Source organism: Diabrotica undecimpunctata, chromosome 1, assembly GCF_040954645.1.
Source record: "Diabrotica undecimpunctata isolate CICGRU chromosome 1, icDiaUnde3, whole genome shotgun sequence".
Taxonomy (NCBI): domain Eukaryota; kingdom Metazoa; phylum Arthropoda; class Insecta; order Coleoptera; family Chrysomelidae; genus Diabrotica; species Diabrotica undecimpunctata.
In genome coordinates, this window is record NC_092803.1 from 62,278,878 (window position 1) to 62,304,749 (window position 25,872).

At 32.7% G+C, this 25,872-nt stretch overlaps 1 protein-coding gene and 2 non-coding genes across 4 annotated transcripts in view; 1 reads left to right on the forward strand and 2 right to left on the reverse strand.

Annotated features, from left to right (window-relative positions):
• The first annotated feature begins 207 nt into the window (after positions 1 to 207).
• The window catches only part of LOC140450183 (juvenile hormone esterase-like), a 49,302-nt gene continuing 23,637 nt past the window's right edge, over positions 208 to 25,872 (forward strand). For both annotated transcript variants that reach the window (XM_072543650.1, XM_072543643.1), the window contains exons 1-5: positions 208 to 367; positions 4,466 to 4,600; positions 8,334 to 8,465; positions 11,775 to 11,928; positions 16,458 to 16,649. In XM_072543650.1, coding sequence (XP_072399751.1) covers positions 248 to 367; positions 4,466 to 4,600; positions 8,334 to 8,465; positions 11,775 to 11,928; positions 16,458 to 16,649 — 733 coding nt within the window. In that variant the 5' untranslated portion in view covers positions 208 to 247. The remainder of the gene's footprint in view (positions 368 to 4,465; positions 4,601 to 8,333; positions 8,466 to 11,774; positions 11,929 to 16,457; positions 16,650 to 25,872) is intronic.
• On the reverse strand, positions 17,008 to 17,089 carry TRNAL-AAG (transfer RNA leucine (anticodon AAG)). The gene has a single exon. It is a non-coding gene; the product is annotated as a tRNA-Leu (tRNA).
• TRNAV-AAC (transfer RNA valine (anticodon AAC)) lies at positions 17,251 to 17,323 on the reverse strand. Its single transcript has one exon. It is a non-coding gene; the product is annotated as a tRNA-Val (tRNA).

Below are 25,872 nucleotides of genomic sequence, written 5' to 3' on the forward strand. Positions count from 1 at the left end.
CTTTAAGAGACGTGGCTGCCAGAGGGTTAAAATAATTTAAAGTTTAACTATATTAAAACATGTTATCTAATCTGTTTTTCGTAAATAAAATCCACTTCAGAACGCTGACCTTATCTTTAGATCATTATATTTAATTTTAATAGTAAAAATCCCGTTATCGCATTAAAAAAAATCATGCAATCAATATTTAGGCAAATACCTAAAAATATTAATTCAGAAACACTTATATTTTTAAGATAATATAGAAATGATTTCAAATACTGACAATCTACTTAACAGCAATGTTTTGATAGTTTTTCAAAATATTTTGGTGAATATGTGGTCAACGGTTTTTATGTTTATTCTGGTGTTAACACCAAGTTTTGGAGTAAGTATCTAAATTTTTAATTATAAAGTGAAGATATTTTATTCAGTAAAGTAAAAAAGAACGAAAATATGCCGTTCAGAAGATTATGCTAATAACACTTTTTTAGCTCAGAATTTCATTTTAACCTGTCTTGTGTTACATAAAACATACAAATCTATAATTAACTCAGCAAGTCTCTATGTCCTTATGCAGTGTTAGTGGTCTCTCTCTAGGTCTGACACCATTCACATTTTCATGTACAATTTTTCTCATGTTGCTATTTTTTCTATCAGCATGATTGAAGAGTAGCATGAAATATCATCTAAAATACTCCTATGGAAATTTAAAAAAATGTAGCAAGATAATTCTAAAATTTTTTTAATAGTAAATATATAGTTAGTTATTAACCTATTTACTTATTGTTTACTTATTGTCAAAATGGGTTATGTTATAACTTTATACCAAAAAAGCCATTGCAAGAGATTTTAATTAAAATCATCTAAAAAAATATATTCTACCATATAAAGAACAATTAATTGACATCATGGCAATGAGCTAAATTTGGGATACAAAGAGTTAAATCGATGAGAAATACCCTGTTAAAATATTGAATCTTTTGGGGCTATATATATGGGGTGGTATAAGTCGTCGTGCATAAAATCCTATGACAGTTTTTTACTAAATAGATATATGCAAATTCTTTTATGTGATAAACAGAAACAGAAAATACTATTCGTGGGTCCTATTACGATTCTTAAAGAGATAAGGTAATCCTGAAGACGAGCTCCATCGATTGCGAAGAAAATTATAGCCAGATCTTTTTTTGGAAATTGATGCTGGGCTAAAACTGTGGAATATGACTTAACTGTGGTAGATTGGCTTTGAATAGGGATGGAAATCAACTCATTATTTGACTCTGTATTTATCCTAGGCAGTGGGCATGAAATTCTCGGTGCTGACCTATCCAGTTTCTGAAAACAACGGAAAGCGCACCTCAATACACCTTGTATTGATACGAAATTTTAATATTATTTAAATTGTAAATCGAAACCAATTTAATTGGGGGCTTAATAATTATGTACAGATGACTTACAGTTTATTAGCTATTTATTGCACTATAACTTAAGTATTAAAATACGTTTATTGACGTTTCAATTTCCACTTCGGAAATCGTTCTCAAAATACAAACATTAGTAAATTAAACAAATTTTGTTTTTTTTTACTTAGTGAAAAATTCTTCTAATAATTTAATTTTATCTGACTCATCTATATTGACAATTCAGACATACATTATACATTTTAAAGTAGACGACTTTAAAATGATATTGCCAATATTGTTGAGTTGCGTTCCTGGGACGACTTTACTTATAAGATAGTTCATTCGATTACATGAAATCAACTTTAACTTGAGAATATCCGTCAGAAAAGATCATAACATGTAATTCGTCTTTAAAAAGACAAATACATGCCACGATGACAGTAAAATTCTCCGGTTAGTGATTCCATAGTAAATTATGAGGGAAAAACCAGGAAAAAACCTCATAATACTATCCCGACATGGTAAGTATTTGATCGTGCATTTAGTTTACCTTCAAAAAACACCAAATTCCGATTTTATATGTTTGTTATTTAAAAAACATAAATGATGTATTCTCTATATGTTACTGACTTACCAATACTGGTATTTTCCTTTTAATAACTTCCTCTTTCAATATGGGTAACCAGATCCTACTACATTCTGCCGAGAAATTCGCGACACGATTGGTCTAATTTAGCATAATTAGAGCCGCTTCTTTGATTTTTCTCTTTTTACCATCCGTTTCTTGTAGGACTATATTTGAATCATTCCATTGAACCCTATGTTCATTATCCCATGCGTGTTTACATATTTGAGATCTATCAAATTCTCTATTTTTAATATAGGATTAATGTTCACTTATTCTAACATTTAATGGTCTTGATGTTTCGCCTAAATAAAACTGATCGCATTCACAAGGTATTTTATAAATGCAATTCTTTGTCCTTTCTTATTCATTGTTAGGTTTGGTTTTAGACAAAATAGATCTCAACGTGTTTGTTGTTTTGAATGTTGTTGAAATGTTGAATTTATTTCCTATCGTTTTAAGCTTTTCCGATAATCCTTTTATGTATGGTGTTGTTATTTTCCTCGTATTATTCCTTGCATATGCTGTAGGATCTAGTTCTAAGTTGTTTTGTTCTATTCGATCGATTGTTGAAAATTATTTATTATTTACTTATTTATAAACGATAAAGGATAATCATTTTTTAATAAAACAGATGTTAACAAATGTTTTTCCTCCAAAAACGAATTTTCGTTAGAACAGGTAATTTTGGCTCTATCGTATGATTTAATAATTCCCTTTTTAATATTAATATTGTGATTTGATTTGAAATTTAAATATCTGTTGGTGTGTGTTGGTTTTCTATACACCTGAGTTTCGTATCCAGTATCGTTCTTAGAGATTAAAACATCCAGAAAAGGTAATGTGTTATTATTATAATAATAAGTTTTTTTCCTGGTTTTTCCCTCATAATTTACTATGGAATCACTAACAGGAGAATTTTACTGTCATCGTGGCATGTATTTGTCTTTTTAAAGACGAATTACATGTTATGATCTTTTCTGACGGATATTCTCAAGTTAAAGTTGATTTCATGTAATCGAATGAACTATCTTATAAGTAAAGTCGTCCCAGAAACGCAACTCAACAATATTGGCAATATCATTTTAAAGTCGTCTACTTTAAAATGTATAATGTATGTCTGAATTGTCAACATAGATGAGTCAGATAAAATTAAATTATTAGAATAATTTTTCACTAAGTAACAAAAAACAAAATATGTTTGTATTTTGAGAACGATTTCCGAAGTGGAAATTGAAACGCCAATAAACGTATTTTAACCTTTAAAAAAAAAAGGGAACACTATTCTTAAGTCCCACCATAAATTGCAAATTTTGTACGCCCAAAAGAAAAACACTGTTTACTACGGTTGCGAAACTTATTTGGTTCATGTTAAAAATTATTTTTAATAAGTGCATAAAAATAAGTGAAATACTCACAGTGTTGTAAAATTCTTTTATAATACTGATATTTAAAAAGAGAAATAAATTTAAATTAACAAACTATAGACCCATAAGCATGTCATTAGTTTTGTATAAGCTGTTGGTGAAGATAATTACATTGCGCTTAACAAACAAACTAGGTTGTTATCAGCCTCAGGAGCAGGCAGGATTTAGAAAAGCTTATAGCACCATAGATCATTTACAAAGTAATAAGAACACTAATCGAAAAATTAAACTAATACAATATAACACTCTGGATAGCTATGGTAGATTACGAGAAGACATTTGATTTTTGATATTAGAGCTGATTACCAATATAAAAAAAATCAATAAGTATAAATGCGACAATGCAACATCGCATATAAAGACAAAAGAAAAACAGACAAGGTAAAACTGCCGAGTAGAAGAGGGGTTAGATAAGAGTGGGGTTAGATTATATTTCAAATAGCTTTTTACTTAAGCTCTAGAAAAGATGTTTAGAACTTTACAAGAGAAAAATAAAGGAGTGACAATAGATAGCGAAAAACTGAACCACCTGAGATTTGTCGATGATGTTGCGTTAATAGCAACGTTAAGCACGCGTTAAAGACACTTGCACTGGTTGAAGACACAAATTTCAGGAAATGCTATTAGACCTAAAACTAAGTATATAACTTTTAACAATAACAATATTAAAAAGTTTGAATTCAATTTATACAATACATTGGAATATTGTTTTTTTTATGTTATATGTATTGATGAGATTGCTCATGCAATAAAACATCCTAAAACAGTTTACGTCAAACTTTCTAATGGAAACTTCAGGTAATACCAACGATGATAATCAGTGGTACCAAGGTCAAAATGATAATAATCTCTAACTATATCTTTGTCTATTCCATTTTTTAAATTGGTTTTATCTAAAATAATGGACAAAATTAACAAAAAGTAAGTAAAACATTGTAACTTTAAACGTATGGTATATCCACTATTGCAGTTATTTTCCTTCAGAAATTGCTTTAAATTTCTTTATAATTAACTCGTTCTTTTTTTAGAGTGATGATTTGATTGTGAATTTAACTGCTGGAAATATACGCGGACATGTACTACAAAGCTATGAAGGAAATAATTACTACGCTTTCCAAGAAATTCCATATGCTGCACCACCTGTTGGAGAAAATAGATTCCAGGTAAATCAATTATTGACTTAAAATATTTTTCATTTATCAGGTATTTTTTTGTGGAAAGTACCTGTGGAAAATATTGACAATTAACACTATTGTATTAGGCGTAATAATAATAGGTAAGATTGTAATAGAATATATACTTAAGAAAGGAACTACAACGTTACAAGAGATTTATTGTTTCATATGACCAATAAACCCCCAAATATGAAAAACCACGGAGTGCTACCATTTAAAGAGGAGAGTGAATGTAAATTATATGCAGCTTTTGTACATATGTCACCTTTTAAAATTTTAAATAATTTTTTTTTGAGAAAAATATATTCTAAAACCGACGCAAAAAAAAGGAACACGACGCAATTTTTCTTCTTTGGCTCATAACTTTTTTCCACGGGGTTATAGGGATAGGTATTGTATTAAAAAAAAAATTATTCTTCCTCTTCAGAATGACCTATAGTGAAAGTATTTAGGATTTACAGCATCCGAGATACGATTTTTCAAAGTTCTCCTCTCACAACACTTTTAGGCCATTTTTCTCAAAAATTGTTCCATAACTTTTGTCTACACAAATTTAGGTATATATGCAGTGTTTTTTTGTTTAAAATATTTTTTTTACGGCGTACAGATTCTTGTTAAATCGATGTTTTCCGTTTTACCCGTCCCCTACAAGGGGCTGTTTTAGGAGCTAGGAGCGGCAAACTTTTTTACATCTTTTTGGGGTCTCACAATTAACACTCTTAGGAAAATTCATGTTATTCAAATGATATTTAGAGATTTAGTGACATTTTCGCCTCTGGCGGAAGAAGGAGGTATTTAAATAGTTGCAATTATCACAATTTGGCGAACCATAACTTGGTTACCGGTAATCCCAGAATTTTTATATAATAGACCTTTTCAAAGTACAGAAAATAGGCTTTCTTTTTTTATTATCTAAAGCATATACCTAAATGTACACAAAAAAAGTTATAATGAGAAATTAAAAAAAAATAGTCGTTAAATTTAGCATACCTCATTAAAGTAGATAGTTTTAAAGAGCAGTATCTTGCTTATAGTTTGTTCTAGAACCTTCTACTAAAAAAGGTACTAAAAGGTACATACTATTCTGCCAAAGGTAATGCAGTGGTAAACCACTGCATATACCTAAACCATGTTTGCGACAAAATAGAGAAAATTGTCAAAAAATGGAGTGAGTGGCGAATTTTAAACAATGGTATATGGGTGTACGAATAAAACTGTGTTTTTTTCTTAAAGTTTGCATCACCCTATGAATATTCTAGCATTTGTAGAATACTGAAATTAAATCGTAACTATAGCCTTATGCTTTCTCAACATTTTTTTTTTATTTATTCACTTATGTTGGATAATACAAAAGTTAGGTAGTTTAACAACTAGCCATGTTTTTTATCAATTTTTGTCTCCGCGAAAGAGAAAAAATAATCTTTTTGAAAAAAAATCATTTGTTACAATAAAATTCCAATGAATAAAATCTTCGAAGAAACTTTAAATTAACAATATTTTGGAAATCAAACACCAATTGAAAAAAAAAATTGGATATCAATAATGTGTGGGTGTGGTTACCTCTAGGACTTCTTGGAGCCAGTTTGGCAATCCACTCATGATATCCTGGATATCAGATTGGGGATTTTGTGCCACTCCTCTACCGCAGCTGTCTTCAGTTCTTTAAAGGATGCTGGGGTTGGTACTCTTGCTCTTACCCATCTTATGAGGTTGTCCCAGATATGCTCAATTGGGTTAAGATCGGGACTGTGTGCTGGCCATGGTAGAACTTAAATCCCGACCTCATTAAGGCACTCACGGGTAGATCTTGCTGTATGGCAACGTGCATTGACATGCACTAGTCTGAAGTTATCACCAATTAATGGTGCAAAAGGCATGACATGGTCTTGGAGAACTTCTTGCACGTATACTTGGGCATTCACACTGCCTCTACTGAACATAACACGATCAGTACGCGTTTCGTAAGAAATACCTCCCCAAATCATTATTGACCCTCCTCGGTAAGCCACTGTTTCGGTTTTGGCGCATGCAGCAAACCTTTCATTTTGACGTCTATAGACACGTTGGCGTCCATCTGGACTTTTTAGGGCTATTCTGCTCTCATCTGAGAACAGTGTAGTCTTCCATTCCGCCATAGTCCAGTTAGCATATTCTCGAGCAAAATGAAGTCTAGCCCTACAGTGTTGTGGGAGCAGTTGTGGTACGCGAGCTGGACGAAAAGCACTCAAGTTTATTTTTGACAAACTTCTTCTAATCGTTTGTCTACTCACACTAACGTTTCTCACCTCAAGAAGAGACCTATTCCAGGACCGGTGCAAAAGCGATTTCTCAATACTTTAGTGACAATGAAGCGGTCATCTCGAACTAAAGTGCATCGTTTTTGGCCTTGACCTGGCCTGCGGTTATACGAGCTTGTCTCCCGAAATCGTCTGATGGCATCTTGTACCGTAGTTCTGCGATATGACGTTCACTGTAACCAGCATCAACTCAAGACACTGCCCTAGCAGTATCAGTTGGAACGAGTGGCATTTTTAAAATCACAAACAATAAATAAGCACTAAAATTTCAACTTAAACAATATTCGCCCACAATGACATAAAATTACAATTTTAATTGTTAATTTTAATTACAAATTAAATTTTAATTAGAAATTGTTTAAGAATTGTTATTAACATGAAAACAGACTTAAAACAATGTCGTACAACGACTATATGTCAAAAATCCTTCGATGACACAAATTTAGGAAACAAACTGTCACAGGTAATGTAAACAAAATAATAATAAAAGTGGTGTGGTTAATTTTGCTGGTGAGTTAAACCGTCTGTATTGATGAAAAACATGGCTAGTTGTTAAACTACCTAACTTTTGTATTATCCAACATAAACAAATGAATCAAAAAACAAAATATTGAGAAAACATGAGGCTATAGTTAGGTTCTATTTTTAATATTTTATAAACCCTAGAATATTCCACAGGTGATGCAAACTTTAAGAAAAAAACACAGTTTAATTCGTACACCCGGTATATACTAAAAATTTACCTGTTTAGCAACCATATTATTATAAAGATATTGCCAAGAAATAAGGCTATAAAATATTAAAAAAATCACTTAAGCGGACAACAGGTTTAGGAGATATAAGGCATCAAAAATTACCCATTTTTAAGGTGGCCGGTTCATTTTGGCCCAGAGTGTATTTATATTATATTTATATTATATTTGTATTATTATATTTATATTATATTAGAGTGTTTAAAAAGGCCTTACGTCAACGTTATTAAAAACTACATGCAAATATTACAAATTTCGCCTGATTTATTTGCCACTGTCATAGAAAATTAGCTGTTTTGGATGCATGCTAGATAGAGACAATTTCAAGATATACTTAAATATTTAAAGATATCTTTTAATTAAAGCCCCTTTATTATATGAATATTGTTTATTTAAAAAACTAACTAATTTTTAATATTCCTATTAATTTTTAATCCGATAAATTTAAATTCCTAGCCATTTAATGTAAACTATCGAAGGAAATTGCTTAATCTGACAATAAATATTGTTACGAATGACACTAAAATTATAAGTAACTATATATCGTCACCAAGTGGTGTCACTTCAGCCATTCTGGCTAGCCACCTTTGAGAAGGGAGGCCTATGCTTAAAAATACATACCATAAAGCATGATAGGTAGATCCAAATTTATAACACATATATTATTTTTAGCTTCCCAAACCTCCTGAACCATGGGATGGAATCCTTAATACCACTAAGAATACTAAGGTCTGCCAACAGGCTAACAAGTATGTGTTAGAAAAAACTGAGGACTGTCTATATTTAAATGTATATTCACCTGTGGTAAGTAGAAATACCATAGATAATGCTAAAAATTCAAACAAAGGTTATGTATTCTTAATAAAAACAATTTTAAATGGTGTAGTTAAATGCAATACGTTTATTTCCATTCCTTACAATCATAATTTTAATTAAAAATGTATTAAATGTTTTAAAAAAAAAATTTATGTGTTTTGATACAATTTCACTTTTAGCAATTGTTCAATCACAAATTAATCCCTTAATTTGTAATCTCTCCTAATTCTTAACTTATTAACCTTTTATAGTTTCACCGTGTATATTTGAGACATAGTAAAACTATATCGAGTAATATTTTAATAATTAGAGTCCATTAAACCTGTAAATCTGCAGACTTAATAAATTGCCGATAATATATTTTCTAATTAAACTTCCTAAGTGTTGCAATAACGGCGTAGATCAAATTGAATTGTAAGCTCATAGTTCAAAGTTTGTTAGTATGATAAAAGCATTAACCTCTGTGCTATACATTATTTGTGAAATTATAAATTGGGGATTTGAACTCATTTGAGCGCAGTCTATTGTAGAAAGTTACCTAACTAACATCTATATTGTAATTATCAGTAGCTATTAATAAAACTATAATTTTTACTGCACACTTCAACCATTTATTTATCATCGTCGATCGAGAAGAATCGCACAAAGGGGCATTAGAAAACAAGTCAATCTTGATATTTACATCGAATTGGTCCATTGGTCCTTCCAGCCGGCTTTTAGGAATAGTCCTCACATCAATATTTGGGGTAAATGATGAAGTATACTGAGGGACATAGATTCCTTGGACGAAAATCAGAAGGATCTAATAAAAAATTTTAAACATCAGATGAAGCTGATGTTACAAACAATGGCTTCGAATAACTCTACAAAAGAAAGAATAAACAGACATTTAAATAGGTTCCGAGAAGCTCTGGTAAACGGAACTAAGAAAATGTCTAAAGTGATGTCTCATATAGAGCTGACACATTAGAGAAAGAGTAAATACGATTTAAAGTGGAAATGACTTGTAACCGTGCAATGGAATATGAAAAAGAATATGCGAACACATACGAAAAAATATTAAATCTTCATTACAATCATGGACACTTCATAGATATTATAAAACCCGGACAAATTGAGTCAATCATTTCGAATGCTACAAGGTTCCTTTCACAAAGAGTAGATATAAGAACAGCCACTAATAGATATGGTCCATGTAAAATAAAGAAGGAAACATCGTTATTATTGGCTATTTCCTAATAATTAACAACACTAGATACAACTTACTGAAAGTCACAGCTCTTCCGTTGTCGGTGAAAGGTGGTGTTGTGTGCTCGTTGTTGGTCCCAAGGAATCTACTTGCAGTAGATTACAATAACTAACACTTTTGAAGTGAGATGAAGATAAAGGAAGGTGTATAGAATTAATCAAAGGAGACTTGGCATGTTCACCAATGGGAATCATTGATATGGATACACAGCCAAACTGTATCTTAAATAACTTATATGATAGAACTACCGACACCACCTGCAATATAATAGAGTACACGATAAAGGAAGCCAATTGGTTAAAAATGAGCACACCGAATCTCTGGCTTGTCATTCTACCATACGCTATAAATTTAGCTATAATGTGCGACGGTTCCCAATATAAACATATAATCAATCAAACGAATTTTATAAAGCTGTCACCAAAATGCGTTGCTCAGACCGGAAACATAACATTTCTCACATCCAGTAATGGATTGGAAACAGCAATTGGAAGTTATTTAAAGACTACCGTCAGTCCCATTAAAGAGCTTAAGCACATGCCAATCATAAAGCAGAACAACATTCCCATACATAATATAGATATCCGGGGAGATGAGTTGAAAAATAATATACTTGAGGCAGAGCAGTTTTATCAAGATATATCCGAACACACGTGGAAAACCATTGCTAACCATTAGTGGATTCCTCATTCCACGGGACTAGTCACTATATTCATTGTTATGTTGATTGTCATTATGTGGAAGGTAGACAGATATATTCGAAATTTCGAAGACAGTCAGAAGAGAGACATACGGCATCACAATCAAATTTTAGTAATACTTTAAAGAAAGCCCCTCCTAGATCAGTTTCACTTAATAAGCTTAGATTTGAATTAGATAGTTAACCTGAATCATAAATTCTAAATATTCAAGTTATAGGTAGCACTGCTCGGGTGAGATAATAATTCAAAAACCGAGTAAATTAATGTTATAATTAGTATTATATTATTATTATTTTATATTTTATATATGTTTTGATATTTTTTGTATTGGCCGTTTGTTTCTTATATATAGTGCCTAATATGTTCAATCACAAATTAATCCCTTAATTTGTAATCTCACATTATTCTTAATTTCTTAACCTTTTATAGTTTCACCCTGTATAATTAAAACATTGTGAAATATATTAAGAAATATTTTAATAATTACCAATATATTTAAAGAAAAGAAACTTCTTAGCAATTGCAAATAGGATATTATGTGACCAATCTATAAAACAAAATGATAAAATGATCATCACACAACCCTCTTGTCCTAAGTCCATCAATCTTTGACTTAAGCTTTAACCTTTGATTGAAAATATTTTCAGATAATGTCATCATGTATTTATTTTGCTATAAATCTAAATGAAATTATTGTGCAATTTTGTGATCAACAAATCTTTGACGTTCTTGAGGGACTTTTCGGTACACCTTTTTAGGTTCCACAGAAATTCGTATTTTTATATAGGTGTCATTTTGAATATTTTTTGAAACTTCTAAAAATTGAATATATTTGAAAATCCCACAAATATTGGCAAATATCAGTGTGGATTCTTTTAAATGGCCAACCCTATATAATAAACCTATTAAAAACTAATGGTATTTTGTTTGTTATCCTTCTAACGGAAATGGGCACTGGTAAAAAAAAACATTAATATATAAAAAATTTATACACCTGCCAAAGCCATATTTTTCTTTCAAATATTTTACTCACTGGGCTAAATTTGATATATACGAGTAAAACACTTTATCCTATTATATAATATTTCCCGAATAACAGAAAATTATATAAAACAACTAAAAAGAATGGCGAATAAAAAAATTATTAAATAAAAGAATAATAGTATCATTTTCATCTTAATTATACTACATCTAGAAAACAAGTAACATTTTACCGAAGAATTTTGTGTTGAAACATCTAATCTTATAGTAGAGAATCGTCATTTATTTCATCAGAGATCATCACTTTATTCAGAGATCGTAATCATAATGGCACAGCCAGTATACAATATTATTGTTTACTTCTAGAAACCAGGAGGTAACGATAAGCTACCAGTACTCTTTTGGATACATGGAGGAGGACTTAATTGGGGATCTGGCACTTACAATGATTATGGTCCAAAATACATCATGGATTATGGAATTGTTGTTGTTGCTATTAACTACAGACTCAATGCATTCGGTAATATTTGTTTAGTTATGTTATTTTGACATGTTTTATTATAATAATTTTTCTTGGACGCATTCCCATTAAATAATGAAATATTTATATTAAATTATTTTTACTATAGGTACGCTAACATTTTTTTAAGCACATTTTTCATTTGTTCATAATACTTATTCCCGAATTCTGGAATTCTCTACCAATTTTACAGGTTAATTCAATTTTCTTTGTATGTCGTGCTTGTTTTCAAGAGTTGGCTATCATCGTGTTTACAAGCAGATGAAATGTTTCTCGGTCGACAATTCCTGATCGTTCGACCTGTCTATTGTCTAATGTTAAGGTACGTACACATATGCGAGTCGAACTTTTCACAAACCATTTGCGAACGGTATTTAGTATAATTTGTACGGCGGGACGAACAGCTTGCAGCTTGCGACCTGTACCAAGCTGTGTGCATTTGACCAAAGCCATATAATTAAGTAAAAAAAAGTTGTGTTTAGTAGAAATGAATATAATAAATTATATAATATGTCTTTAGGTAGAGGTGAAGCATATGAAAGTAAATGGTTTGCTTATACTGCAATTATATGCAATTTCTTGAATATCGGAATACTCCGCAATAAATACACAAAACGCTTGCACATCTGTACAAACAAAACTGTTACTTCGCACAAGTTGTTTCTTATTTGATTTGTCACTTTCCATGGATACTGACGAGTTTGCGATAAGTTCGCTGTAAACATATTTTCAACGAACTGTTGACGAACAGCTCGCGAGTAGTTTGCGAACAGTTCGGCTCGCACACCCATCTTAACGCAGCTACTACAGATGTCTTCTTCCAACCCAGCGTGTTCCTTCGATTTTTATTTGAATAATCCACCGGAGTATGCTACATTTAGATCCTCTCATTACATGACCAAAGTATTGGACCTTTCTCATTTTCATGACGTTGATGGATGATCTTTATACATGGTCTCTAGCACACGTTCGTTAGCTATATGTGCAGCGCACGGGATTCTGAGCATTCGTCGGTATAACCACAACTCGAGCGCTTCTAATGTCTTAAGATTTCAGGTTTCACATTCATAGAACAAAGCGGATTAGATGTAGCACTTTAATAAGTTAAGTTAATAGGTTATGTTATGTTAGGTTAGGTGCGCTTAATAAGAGGTCAAAGAACGGAGGTAAAGGAACTAATAGAACCAAAATACATACAAAAGGATACGTGGATTGACTAATTAAAAAACCTATATGCAGAGGAAGAACAAATGACACTAAAACCGGAAACACCAGAAATTACCACAAATGAAAAACTTAATATACATGTACAGGAAGTTCGAACAATACTTGAAAACCTGAAGAACAGAAGAGCAGCTGGTAAAGACGGGATACCAAACGAATTACTGAAATATTGTGGAGCAGCAATGACAGAATAATTAACAACATTAATTATTAAAATTAGAAAACGAAATAAAATACCGGAACAATGGAGAACGAGCGAACTAATTCTACTATTCAAAAAGGAGATAAAAAACAGCTAGAAAACTACAGAGGTATAAACTTCTTAAATACTACGCTAAAACTTACAACTAAAATTTTACTAAATTGCTAATATGTAGTGCTAATAAAGTTTAGCAGATGAACAACAGGGTTTTCCTAGTTGGAGATCGTGTACAGATGCAATATTAGTTATAAAGCAAATTACTGAGAATTCACAAAGTATAATAGACCAGCATTTCTGTGTCTGATTGACTCAAAGAAAGCGTTTGATAGAATAAGACTCATAGATGTCATCAATTATTTTCTGTATAATAGAGAAGTTCCCCTAAATATTATAAAAACTATCGATAACATCTACCAAAACAACAAAATGGAAGTCAGAATAGATGGACAACTTACAGAACCTCTAGAAATAGGCAGCGGAGTAAGAGAAGGAGATTCATTGAGCTCCATGCTCTTCAATTTGATTATGAATGAAATTATCAAAACCGTTAACAAAGGAAGGGGATACAGACTGGGAAACAAAGAAATCAAAATACTCTGTTACGCAGACGACGCAACATTGATAGCCCAAGATAAAGATAGTCTGTCTCATCTCGGAAATCTCATCTCAGAAAACTAAAACAATAGTAGTCAGCAAAGAACCAACCAGATGTAAAATAGAAATTGATGGCATCAGTATTGAACAAGTAATGGAAATAAAATACCTGGGAATTACACTGTCTAGCTATGGAGACCTGGACAAAAAAGTGAGAGGTCAAGTAAAAAAAGCAAATAGACTGGCAGGCTGACTTAATAAAACTATATGGCGAAACAGACATATTGACACTGAGATGAAGTCAAGAATTTATAAAGCCAGTATAAGAGTAATTAATGACATACGCCTCAGAAACAAGACCCGATACAGTCACAACGCAAAGACTACTAGAAATGGCAGAGATGAAAGTAATGAGAAGAATTACAGGAAATACGCTGAGAGATCGAAAGAGAACTGAAGACATTAGAAGAAAATGTAACGTACAGTGTATAAATGAATGGACATAAAATCGAAAAAAAAAAAAGAATGGAATGACCACATAAGTAGAAAAAAGGAGACCCGTGTAGTCAAAACAGTAAGAGATAAGTCACCAATCGGCAGAAGAAATATCTTACGACCGCGCAAAAGATGGAGTGACAATCTTTCATAGAGGTATTAATCCGCCAATGAACAAGCAAAACTGCTTATAAAGAGGAAGAAGAAGAAGAAGAAGAAGTGAATAGGTACTATATACTTTTAGAGTCGCTTGGTAGTCTCCAAAAAGTATTTACCGTCGGCGATCTAATGCCTCGCTTTCATGGAAAATATGGTTGACTGTTTCTGGGTCTCTGTTACAGAGTTTGCAGCTTTAGTTTCCACGAAACAGCCATATTGTATCTAAGCGTGTATTGACTGACACATGTCAGTATGCTTTCCCAGTAAGAGTTATATTTTGTTTGGATCTAGGCTTCCTTCCAGTCACGTACGGTGTTTGTTGGCACTCCCACGGCCATGTTACCTCTACTAATAATCGTTCTATGATGCAATCGCGTTAGGCAATGATATATTTATTTTAAAATTTTTTTTAATATGTGTAGTAATTGCTGCTATTTCAATGCAATTTACATTAAGGGCTAAAACTTGGGAAACAGTAGCTAAGAGTGACTGACGAAAAGATTTAAGAGAACGAAGTAAGAATTAGGCCATAATTATAATAGTTGAAAAAACACTTCTAGCTAAAGGAAGAAGGGAAAACACATACATGCTAGGTTAAGTTAAATCTGGGTATTAAAACAAGAGTTAAATGAATGCATTAAAGAAGGAATAGTTGTGAGGATAGCTTAAGATATAATATATTAAATTGGACAAGATATATATCGGGAGTGAGAACTGTCTCTGAAAGAGAAGAATCGATATAGTCCAAGATCCCAGAGCGATCAGACATAACTTATTTTCACACAGATGAAACCTTCGAATCTGAGTAGCGTCTCGTGTGCTTTGAATACCTGCGTATTTATGAAACTTGCTGAGTGACACCTGGGCAGGTACCAGGTGAGAAAGGTAACTAAAAATAAGAGCTATTTAACTTACATTTACATAACTGATTTTTATACATATTTTGTAGAATATTATTTTGAAAATACTGTAATAAGTGTCAGACACTTGTCATGGACCAGAACTTTTGTCAGACGCTTTAAAGCTCCACTAAAATTAAATGAACTTTACGTACTTTTACATGTCTGATTTTTAAATATGTTATTAATGGAACTATAATAAAGTTATATTTAATCAGTCAGACAAATTGAAATGACCAAACATCCCTCAAACACAAAAATTAGTTAACCAGAAGTATGAGCGCGAGAGTGCTGTGCGCATGAGCCTCAGAAATACTTACTGTTTTCGATCCGATTAAATATTTTTCCATGTCTATTTAAAAATCAGACATGTAAAAGTAAGTAAAGTTCATTTAATTTTAGTGGAGCTTTAAAGCGTCTGACAAAAGTTCTGGTCCATGACAAGTGTCTGACACTTATTACAGTATTTTCAAAATAATATTCTACAAAATATGTATAAAAATCAGTTATGTAAATTTAAGTTAAATAGCTCTTATTTTTAGTTACTTTTCTCACCTGGTACCTGCCCAGGTGTCACTCAGCAAGTTTCATAAATACGCAGGTATTCAAAGCACACGAGACGCTACTCAGACTCTAAGGTTTCATCTGTGTGAAAATAAGTTATGTCTGATCGCTCTGGGATCTTACTCTAATAACCTAAGCGTAGACGGAACAGTTATAAACAAATGAAACAGGTAGTTATCCAAAAATAAATAAGAAAGAAGATCTTTAATTTTTTTAATCCGAATGAATATTGTTTTCACCCATTTTACAACATTAGAACATGAAAACCCTGCTTTACGAAAATTTATTAATTTTTCTTGAACGTTTTTTATGAATCTTCTTGTATTATTGTGGTTTCCAAAAAAGTCTGCTCTGACAAAAGTGGTTTGCAGTGTTTGATTTATTGTTAATAGGATTTGCTTCTACTGATGACGACGTAATACCTGGAAACCTTGGACTTAAAGATCAACGATTTGCTCTAGAATGGGTCAACCAGCATATCAATCTCTTTGGTGGTGATCCAGATCATGTAACAATTGCTGGTGAAAGTTCTGGTTCAGCAGCAGTAGGTTTGTTGGTTATGGGGAATTGGAATGGAGAGAAAGGTAAGTCCCGTTTCTAACAAAATATATTGAAAGAGTTTAAACTATTATGACATACTATTGTAGTAAATTAGTACATAATTAAATACGTAAAAATACATTTACGGAAATAAATGCATTAAATGTAAATATAATGTTAACGAAACTTTCATTATACTTTCATTATACTTAAGTCTAAATAACCAATCTTATACTGCAATGAGTAATTAACTTTCATAAGAGAACAATTCGAAATATTTGAAATAATTTGTGTAACCAAAAAGATATACATATTTAAAAAACGCTAATAAGTTTAACCATTGTTTAAGAAAGAACATGGTTTAACTTTGCGATCACAATTAAGTTTTAAATTTAAAAAACTTGGCAGCGGTGGGATTCGAACCCACGCCTCCGAAGAGACTGGTGCCTTAAACCAGCGCCTTAGACCGCTCGGCCACGCTACCTTCTAGGCACGAAAATGTATCTTTTATGAGGAAAATACTACATTTAAGTAATACTTTTATATTTGGGTAGGAATTTCTTTCTGAAAAATCTTAGACAATTATTGTCGAATGATAGAACTAAAAATTAAATTGTAATTAATAAAATAAAAAACAAAAAAACTTGTTTCCGCCCGGGATCGAACCGGGGACCTTCCGCGTGTTAGGCGGATGTGATAACCACTACACCACGGAAACTTATTACTTAATTTAGATATACCGTATTAATGAAATTATTTGCACACGTTTACATTACTTGCCTGCAAAAATAAAAAAAGTATAGACGTAAAAAAATGAGTTTTAAGATCAATGACTTTTTGCTTTTTAACTCTGTCCTTTTGTCATTTATAAAGTTAGGAAAATAAAATAAAAAGTCATATAAAATAAAATTTAGAATATAAAAAAAGTATATTATTATAATAATTATTACAACAATTACGTGTACTAGTAGTTTTATGTGCTTGTAAGTGTCATAATAATTATAATATATTGTTTGACCTTATTTTAATCTGAAATGTTATATTTATTATTACTAGACATATATAGTATAAATAATTCATAAACAGTTTTACCATGGTGAAAAACGGAAAATATATTTAATAAAACATCATTATGAATTAACATTACAGCTAATATTCATCAGCTAACAACACAAAACTATAAAATACATTGTCATCAACTTTCGTCACGTACAAAATATATATTGTCTGTCACGAAGATAAAATCTGCCACAATTCTTGCTTTCTTCTCTCTCTCTCTTGTCGTTTCCTCATTGCTGAGGATTGTGATTTCCTACAATGCGGGCTGTCAATTCTCTCCATCTATTGCGATTTTGGGCTGCGCTCATGGACTCGGAAAACGTCTCTCCAGTGGCTTTCTGTACTTGATCTGACCATCGGATAGGTGAGCGTCCTCTGCCTCTACGTCCTTCTACGTTTCCGCACACAATTAGTCTTTTTAAGTTGTCATTGTCTCTTCTCGCAATGTGGCCAAAAACCTTTAAAACATTTGCAAGACACTGAGAGGAGAGTCTGGTCTGAATGTTTAGCTCTTCGAGAATCGACTGATTGGATCTGTGCTCCGTCCACGAGACGCGTAGCATTCGTCTCCAGCACCACATTTCGAATGCGTCAATCCTTTTCCTATCCTCTGATTTTATTGTCCATGTTTCGGCACCGTAACTTAAGATTGAAAAAATGAGTGTCCGTACCAGTCTCATTATGAGTTTTTTGGATAAAGAGCGGTCCTTCCATATTTTTGACAGTCGACTCATCGCGTTCTTGGCCATCCCTATTCTTCTGCGAATTTCCGTATGGGAGGAGGCTGCATTGCTTAAGGAAGATCCTAGATACGTGAACTCGTCTACTTTCTCGAATTGATTTAGGGCGCCTGTTGTTCAGGATAGGATATTCGCGTGGTCCACAATCATGATTTTTGTTTTCTGATTATTAATCTTGAGCCCACACTTGTTGCTTTCGGTTTCTACTCTCTTTATCAGTCCCGACATTTTCTCTTCAGATGTTGCTATCAGTGTTGTATCGTCTGCGAATCTTAAGTTTGAGATCTTTTTTCCTGCAATGGAGATGCCGCCTCTCCATCCATCGAGTGCGTTCCTCATTATGTATTCTCCATATAAATTGAACAGGTCTGGAGATAACAGAGATAACAGATAGCAGTCTTGCTTTCTTATTAACAGATAATCCTCGGTCTGTAGTCATAGCACTAGCACAATTAATTTTGCTTGTCTTTTTAACGTATTTTGTAGATAAATTATCTTCTCTAGGAGATGTTTTGTAAGCAAAATCTGTTAAGCCACGAACACATTTTGTACAAACAATGTCCTTAAAAAAGGAATAGATTCCTGCCTTGATTCAATCTTCGATAACGAATTATATTTTCGAATTTTTAAAAATAAGAATATTCTAAGACTTTTATCACTGCGTGACTTAAAGATTTTGCGCAAACTTGTTTAAAACCATCAAAGTCGTAGGTGTTCTTAGCTTTTCGCATACCTTGCTCAATTCGGCCATGTAAGCCATCAGCGGCCATAAGTGTATGCCCGTTAACTAAATATTTTAGAATAATTTCATGAGTTACACAATACGGAGAATTTATATAGATATTAATATCCATTAATCGATGAATATAAAGCAATTTTTTTTCTGCCCTGTGCAGATATCCATTATAATAATTATTTTAATTGCATCTTTATTTACTTCGTTTATATTAGGCATATGTGGTAGTATCACGATCTTCCTTCTGCATTAATATCTGCAGAAAAACAATGGGCTTCGGCATATTGAATCTGCTTGTCGTTTAAATATTCTTCTTTTATTTTAGGGAAGGTACATACGGTACGTAGAGTTACATTCTCCTTGAGTGTTTTAGGTAAACCATAAATTTTTGTAGCTTAAGTGCAGAGGCGGCGTAGAACGTGGGCCACAGCCGTGGTCCCGCGGTCCGAGGGGCCTAGCGCCATGCAGATTTATGTATTACTTAAATCTAATACATACTAACGAGAAAGTAACGAAAACAAAAAATGGTAACAAGCCTATTAATATCGGATAATATTTGTTATCCACCAACTAGCAGCGATGCGACTGACGCAATTATCCTCCTGAGACCTGATGTCCAATTAAATGGACATTTACGTTTTATATATTTTTTTGGAAAGAACTAAATTTACAGCGCCGAGTCCCACGGTCCATCGTAGTGTATATACAAGTGACCCTGACAACAGCGCGCCGTATTACTGTGACCACATTATAACTTAGTTAACCTGTTAATCTCAAGTGACAAAAATGGCGGGCAGTTATAGAAAAACAATTGATGGTAAGTAGCTAATTTTATTAGATTATTAACCTAAATGTTGCTTAGTGTAATAACTTAGGATATTATAAATGCATTCATGCGATGTAGTTGTCTTATCAAACCATTTTTAAATTGTTTTTTATCTAAAACGGGGATGTCCTTTTTTATGGACGTCAGGTCCTTAGAGATACATAAAATATTATATTAGACTTTTTTGTTTCAGCTGTGTTTGGTAATAAAAAATATTTAAGACCCGAAGTTGACATTGAAAGACTTCTTTAATGCCTGGAAAATTCAGATATAGACGTTTCAGATTCTGAAAACTCTGATGACGGCTTTGATCCAAATGAAGAATCGTATCAGCCTCAGCAATCAGATTCGGCCCAACATACAGATGATGAACAAGATACAGAAATGCCACCCGAAGATGAATTAGATAACGTGCCACTCAGTGAACGAAAAAAAAAAGGAGAACCGAAATACATGGAAAAAAATGGGTGTTTTTGTCCCTCAGCATATAGACTTTACTGGAATTGTCGATACAGTCTACGAGAGGCAAAATTGGAAAGTTGAAAACTATGTCGGTATGTATTTTGATGATTCAGATTTTGAGAATATTTGTAATTGTACAAATATTAAATTTTTGCAAGAAAAAGGAAAACCTTTGAACGTTACTCTAACGGAGGTGAAAAAATTTTTTGGAATATCTATTCTAATGTCCTGTCTGAATTATCCACAAATTAGAATGTTTTGGGCTAAGACAACAAAAGTCAACTGCATTGCACAAGCCATGACTCGTGATAGATATTTTCAAATCAGGAGCAACTTAAAAGTAGTTATTGACGCTGATGTGCCTCAAGATCAAAGAAATGCTGACAAATTATTTAAGATCCGGCCTTTAGTTGACAGAATACGAAGAGGTTGCTTGACACTTCCAAGATACAATGAGGTTGCTGTGGACGAACAAATGATACCTTTTACGGGCGTGTGTAACATGAAACAATTTGTTCGAGGTAAACCTAACCCAGAAGGATTAAAAAATTTTGTCTGTGCCACTCCCAAAGGATTAATATTAGACTTCGATATTTATCAAGGGAAAAATACATTTCTGCAGAATGATGATGATGTTAAGAAGTTAGGTGTTGGTCCATCCGCAGTTATTAAGTTATCTACAACGTTATTAGAAGGAACACATGTGTTCATCGATAGATATTTCACCACCTTACCTTTACTTGAGTACATGTTAAACAAAAATATTTTTTTAACTGGTACAATAATGAGATCCAGAATACCCAAAGCAGTTCATGTAACATCGGATAAGGTGATGACTCGATTGGGTCGTGGTTCATCTGAGCAGGATGTAAGAGCTGATGGAAAAATTAACATAGTCCAATGGTATGGTAGAACCTTCAGATGAATGTAAGCGGTGGTCAAAAAAGGACTCCCGATATATTGAGGTACCTAGACCAAACATTGTTAAAAAGTATAATGAATGCATGGGGGGAATAGATTTAATTGACAGGATGATAAGTTATTATAGAATGGGAGCTAGAAGTAAAAAATGGACAGTCAAAACCATTTTTCACTTATTTGATCTTGCGATTGCCAATTCTTGAATTCTATACAGAGATGACCATAAGCAACTTGGTGATGCTAATAAAACCGTTATGAAGTTCCTGGAATTTAAAATAGCTGTTTCCGAGTTGCTCCTTAAAGACAACATTTCTGAAAATTCTGATTTTGGGAACACTTCAACATTAGTAACTAGAAACAGTTCCAATCCTAGACCATCACTTCAAACTTCTACTAAAAGAAAGATACAACACATTCCTGCAATGGCATCCGAGTTAAAAAATTCTGTTAGATGCAAGCTTCCAGGTTGCAAGGGTAAAACAAAAGTTTATTGTGAATCATGTGACATATTTTTATGTTTAACGGGAAATAACAATTGCTTTAAACAGTTTCATTTATAATAATTTTGTATTGATGCGATCCTGATGTCCTTTTGAATGGACATAATTTTTTTCATATTTAACAACAAAATAAAAATTTAGAAAATTTTACATGTGTTTTTATAATCAACATCATACGAATTTTACTATTTAATCAAAAAAAAAAACAAAAAGAATCAGCTCAGGTCTCAGGAGGTTATACAAGTATTTGATAATTTTGAGCCAGGTATGTGTTCGATGGCCATATTATATGTTCTGCGTCATGATATAGTTCAGAACGGCCCCACACAACAATTCAATACTGGTGATGAAGATTATCTCAAAGACAACGACAGTAGGCACTCATTTTCATTTCTCTAGAAAATTGAATAATAGTGAAATTCAACATCGTCGCTAGTTTGAAGTATTGTGTTTTCCATGCAGACTTTTTGGCAATTGACAAAGTCAGATGGTACAGAGAGGATGCTGTGACTGGAAACATTAAAGCAGTATTTTACTAAGACATGAGAATACCAAAGAACATATGGTATTCATGTTCCAATGGATAAAATTAGAGAGAGGCATAAACAACGAAAAGACAATAGACAAAAAGCGAAAGGCTAATTTGTAAATCTCAAAAACATTGGTACAATTTGTTTGAGGGATTAATCAATATTATTAATTTCTTAGCCTCTCATAATCTCGCATTCGGATGTCACAGAGAAGTTATAAAGACAGACGGTGACTTTAGGAATAGTGGTAACTTCATTGATTTGTTTAAATTGATATCAAAATTGGATCCTACTTTACAAGAACATATGAGACGTATTACTGACAAACATTTTACGCATCAATATTTAAGTCGCGATATTAAAAATGAATTGAGCACACTCTGTCAAAAACGGTAGCTGGTGAAATAATTCGCAAATTCATCATCATCATGCAACCTCTTCTGTCCACTGCTGGACATAGGTCTCTCCCATTTTTTGCCACTCTTGACGGTCCTGTGCTTCTTGTTGCTATTCTTGGATATTCGTCCAATGTCGTCCATCCAGCGTGATGGTGGTCGTCCTTAGCGGCGTTTGTCTTCTCTTGGGCGCAAGTCAATTAGTTTTCTGGTCCATCTTGTGTCTTTCAGTCTCGCTATGTGCCCTGCTCAATTCCATTTCAGCTTGGCTATACGTTCGACGACATCACTGATACCTATTCTTTTTTTTAAGTCGCAAATTAAAAGAGGCAAAATATTATTTTTTTTTTGCTTGACTGCACTAGAGACTGTAGTAAAGTAGAACGAATGTCTGTGATCTTAAAATTTTGTAATACATAAGCGGGTACAATAGAAGAACACTTTATTGGATTTCTTGCTGTAAGTAAGACAAAAGGGGAGTATTTAAGTAATGCCATACAAGGCAAACTAGAAAAGAATGCCTTAGATATTCAAAACTGCCGTGGCCAAGGATACGACCATGGCGCAAAGATGGTAGGCATAAATAGTGACGAAAAAAGATTTTAACAGCGCAATCCGTGGGAATGAGAAGACGGGGTAGACCAAAGCTAAGGTGGATGGACGAGGTAACTGCCGAGAAGATCGGAGTCGGCAACTGGAAAATGCAAGCAAGGGACAGAACAGAAGGGCGTAGAAAGCTTGAGAAGGTCGAGGCCCTCTAAGGGCTGTAGCACCAAGATTGATGATGATGATGATGATGAATAGTGAAGTCCAAATTAGAATATTAAATATAAATCCACGGGCATTTTTTACACCTTGCGGTTGTCATAGCTGGAATACAAATAATGATCCCTTATTTAACTAAATGTATAACAGACGTGAAACACTTGCTTACATTACAGATAATACCTTAAGACAAATATACCCAAACATTTACATCGCCATTTAAATATTATTAACAATACCATTTAGAACAGCCTCCGCTGAAAGGAGCTTCTCAAAAATTAAAACCCATTAAGAACTATTTAAGGAGTACGATTTTACAGGAAAGACTTTCTGCGGTCGCAATTTTGTCTATGGAGGCTGATATAGCATCCAAGCTAGATTAGGAGCACGTAATTAAACAATTCAGCAGTGTAAAAAGTAAAAAAATTCTATTACTGTAATATTTAAATTAAATTTTTAAGTTAAGTAAATAATGAAATGACACATGACATGATTTTAAAAAAATCTATCTTTATGCGCGAGCACAGGGCCTCCCAAAATGTATCTTGCCCACATAAAATTATGATCTTGCGCCGCCACTGCTTAATTGATTTAGCTGTATGTGGTGATTGGTGATATATAACCATTTTTGTCCCATCTGTCAATAAGTGCATTAGTTCTTTTTTGGAAAATATTGGTAGGATCATTTATAAGTTTATGATATTATGGTTTCGTCTTTTCAAAGATCATTAATTTTATTGTCGTAATCATTAGAATTCATAATAACGGTTTTGTTGGTTTTATCAGGTTTCAGTACAACTACATTGGGATTTTCCCTCAAGAAGGCTTTCGTCGTTTGAATTTTTTTATGTAATGCTCTATTTTCAAATGTACAAACGGCTATTGAAATAAGTCTTTTTATAATGCGAGGCTTGTGAGTCTATACAGTGTAGAATATATATCTGTCCAATTAGGTCGGCGCCAAATGGGATTTTGTTTGTTTTTGGTTTTATAAAAAAGTTATTCTTATAAAGTTCTGCATATTGTAGAACCTAAAACACAATCATCAGATTTTAATGTTTATCAGTCGTATAAGCAGTTTGTTAAAAAATATAAATTCTATGAATAGTAAAGTAGTTTGCTGTCAAAAATTTATTGATTTGTCAGTGCATCCTAGATTAAATGTCGATGTATAGAAAAATTAGAAATTAATAGGAAATTGAAAAAATAATAATAAAAATATTAAACATATTATAAATAATATAATTTAATAATAATACTCCGACTTTTCACTCATCCCAGATACCTACGGTATCAAAAGGATTTAGCTCGTTTTCGTTGTATTTAACACGTAAATTATTGGTGTTGGGTATCGCCACATCAATAAGTGTTGTTTGCCTAGTAAGTTCATTAACTATTATGAGATCCGGCCTATTATGCGCCACTGGTTGTTCTGTAAGCACAGTGCGGTCCCGGTATAGCTTGCAGTTGTCATTTTCAAGCATTCTGTCAGGTACGTATTGACAATAAGAAAGATGGTCGGTTTGAAGAAGTCCCAGTTTATCAGCTAGTTCTTGATGGATAATCTTTCCTACTGAGTCATGGTGTTCTTTATAATCAGTACTGACAAATGCCTGGCAGCCACCGATAAGATGTTGGATGGTTTCGAGGGCTTAGCATCCATATCGGCATTTGTCATTTTGGACTTGAGGATCTTTAACAATATATTTCTGGTGATTTTTAGTTGGAATAACCTGATCCTGAATGGCAAGTAGGAATCCCTTAGTCTCGGGAAATATCTTTCCTGATGTCAACCAATAGTTCGACGTTAGCATTATCCAGATTTATCCATACGGCTCACACTCACTCTAAGGGGAAAATTCACTCATCCCAGATACCTGCGGTATCAAAAGGATTGAGCTCTGGTGGGACTCTTTCCGTGTTATCGAGTCATTTTATCGAGACATATTAATGTTTATGAGTCGTATAAGCAGTTTGTTAAAAAATATGAATTCTATGAAATGTAAAGTAGTTTGCTGTCAAAAATTTATTGATTTGTCAGTACATCCTAGATTAAATAAATTAATAGGGAATTGAAAACAATAATAATAAAAATAATAAACATGTTATAAATAATATAATTTAATAATAATACTCCGACTTTACGGATAAAATTTCAACATTTTATTTAAAATAAGAAAGCTTACAACGATTTTCAGTCTAACCAAAAATAATAATTAATAAAAAAAAATTGTAAATTAGAAGGTGGAGATCTTTTACCTACCCCCTGTTTTAAATTTTCAGAAATATACGACAATAAAATATTAAAAATTTCTAATTGAATTCTACTGCAG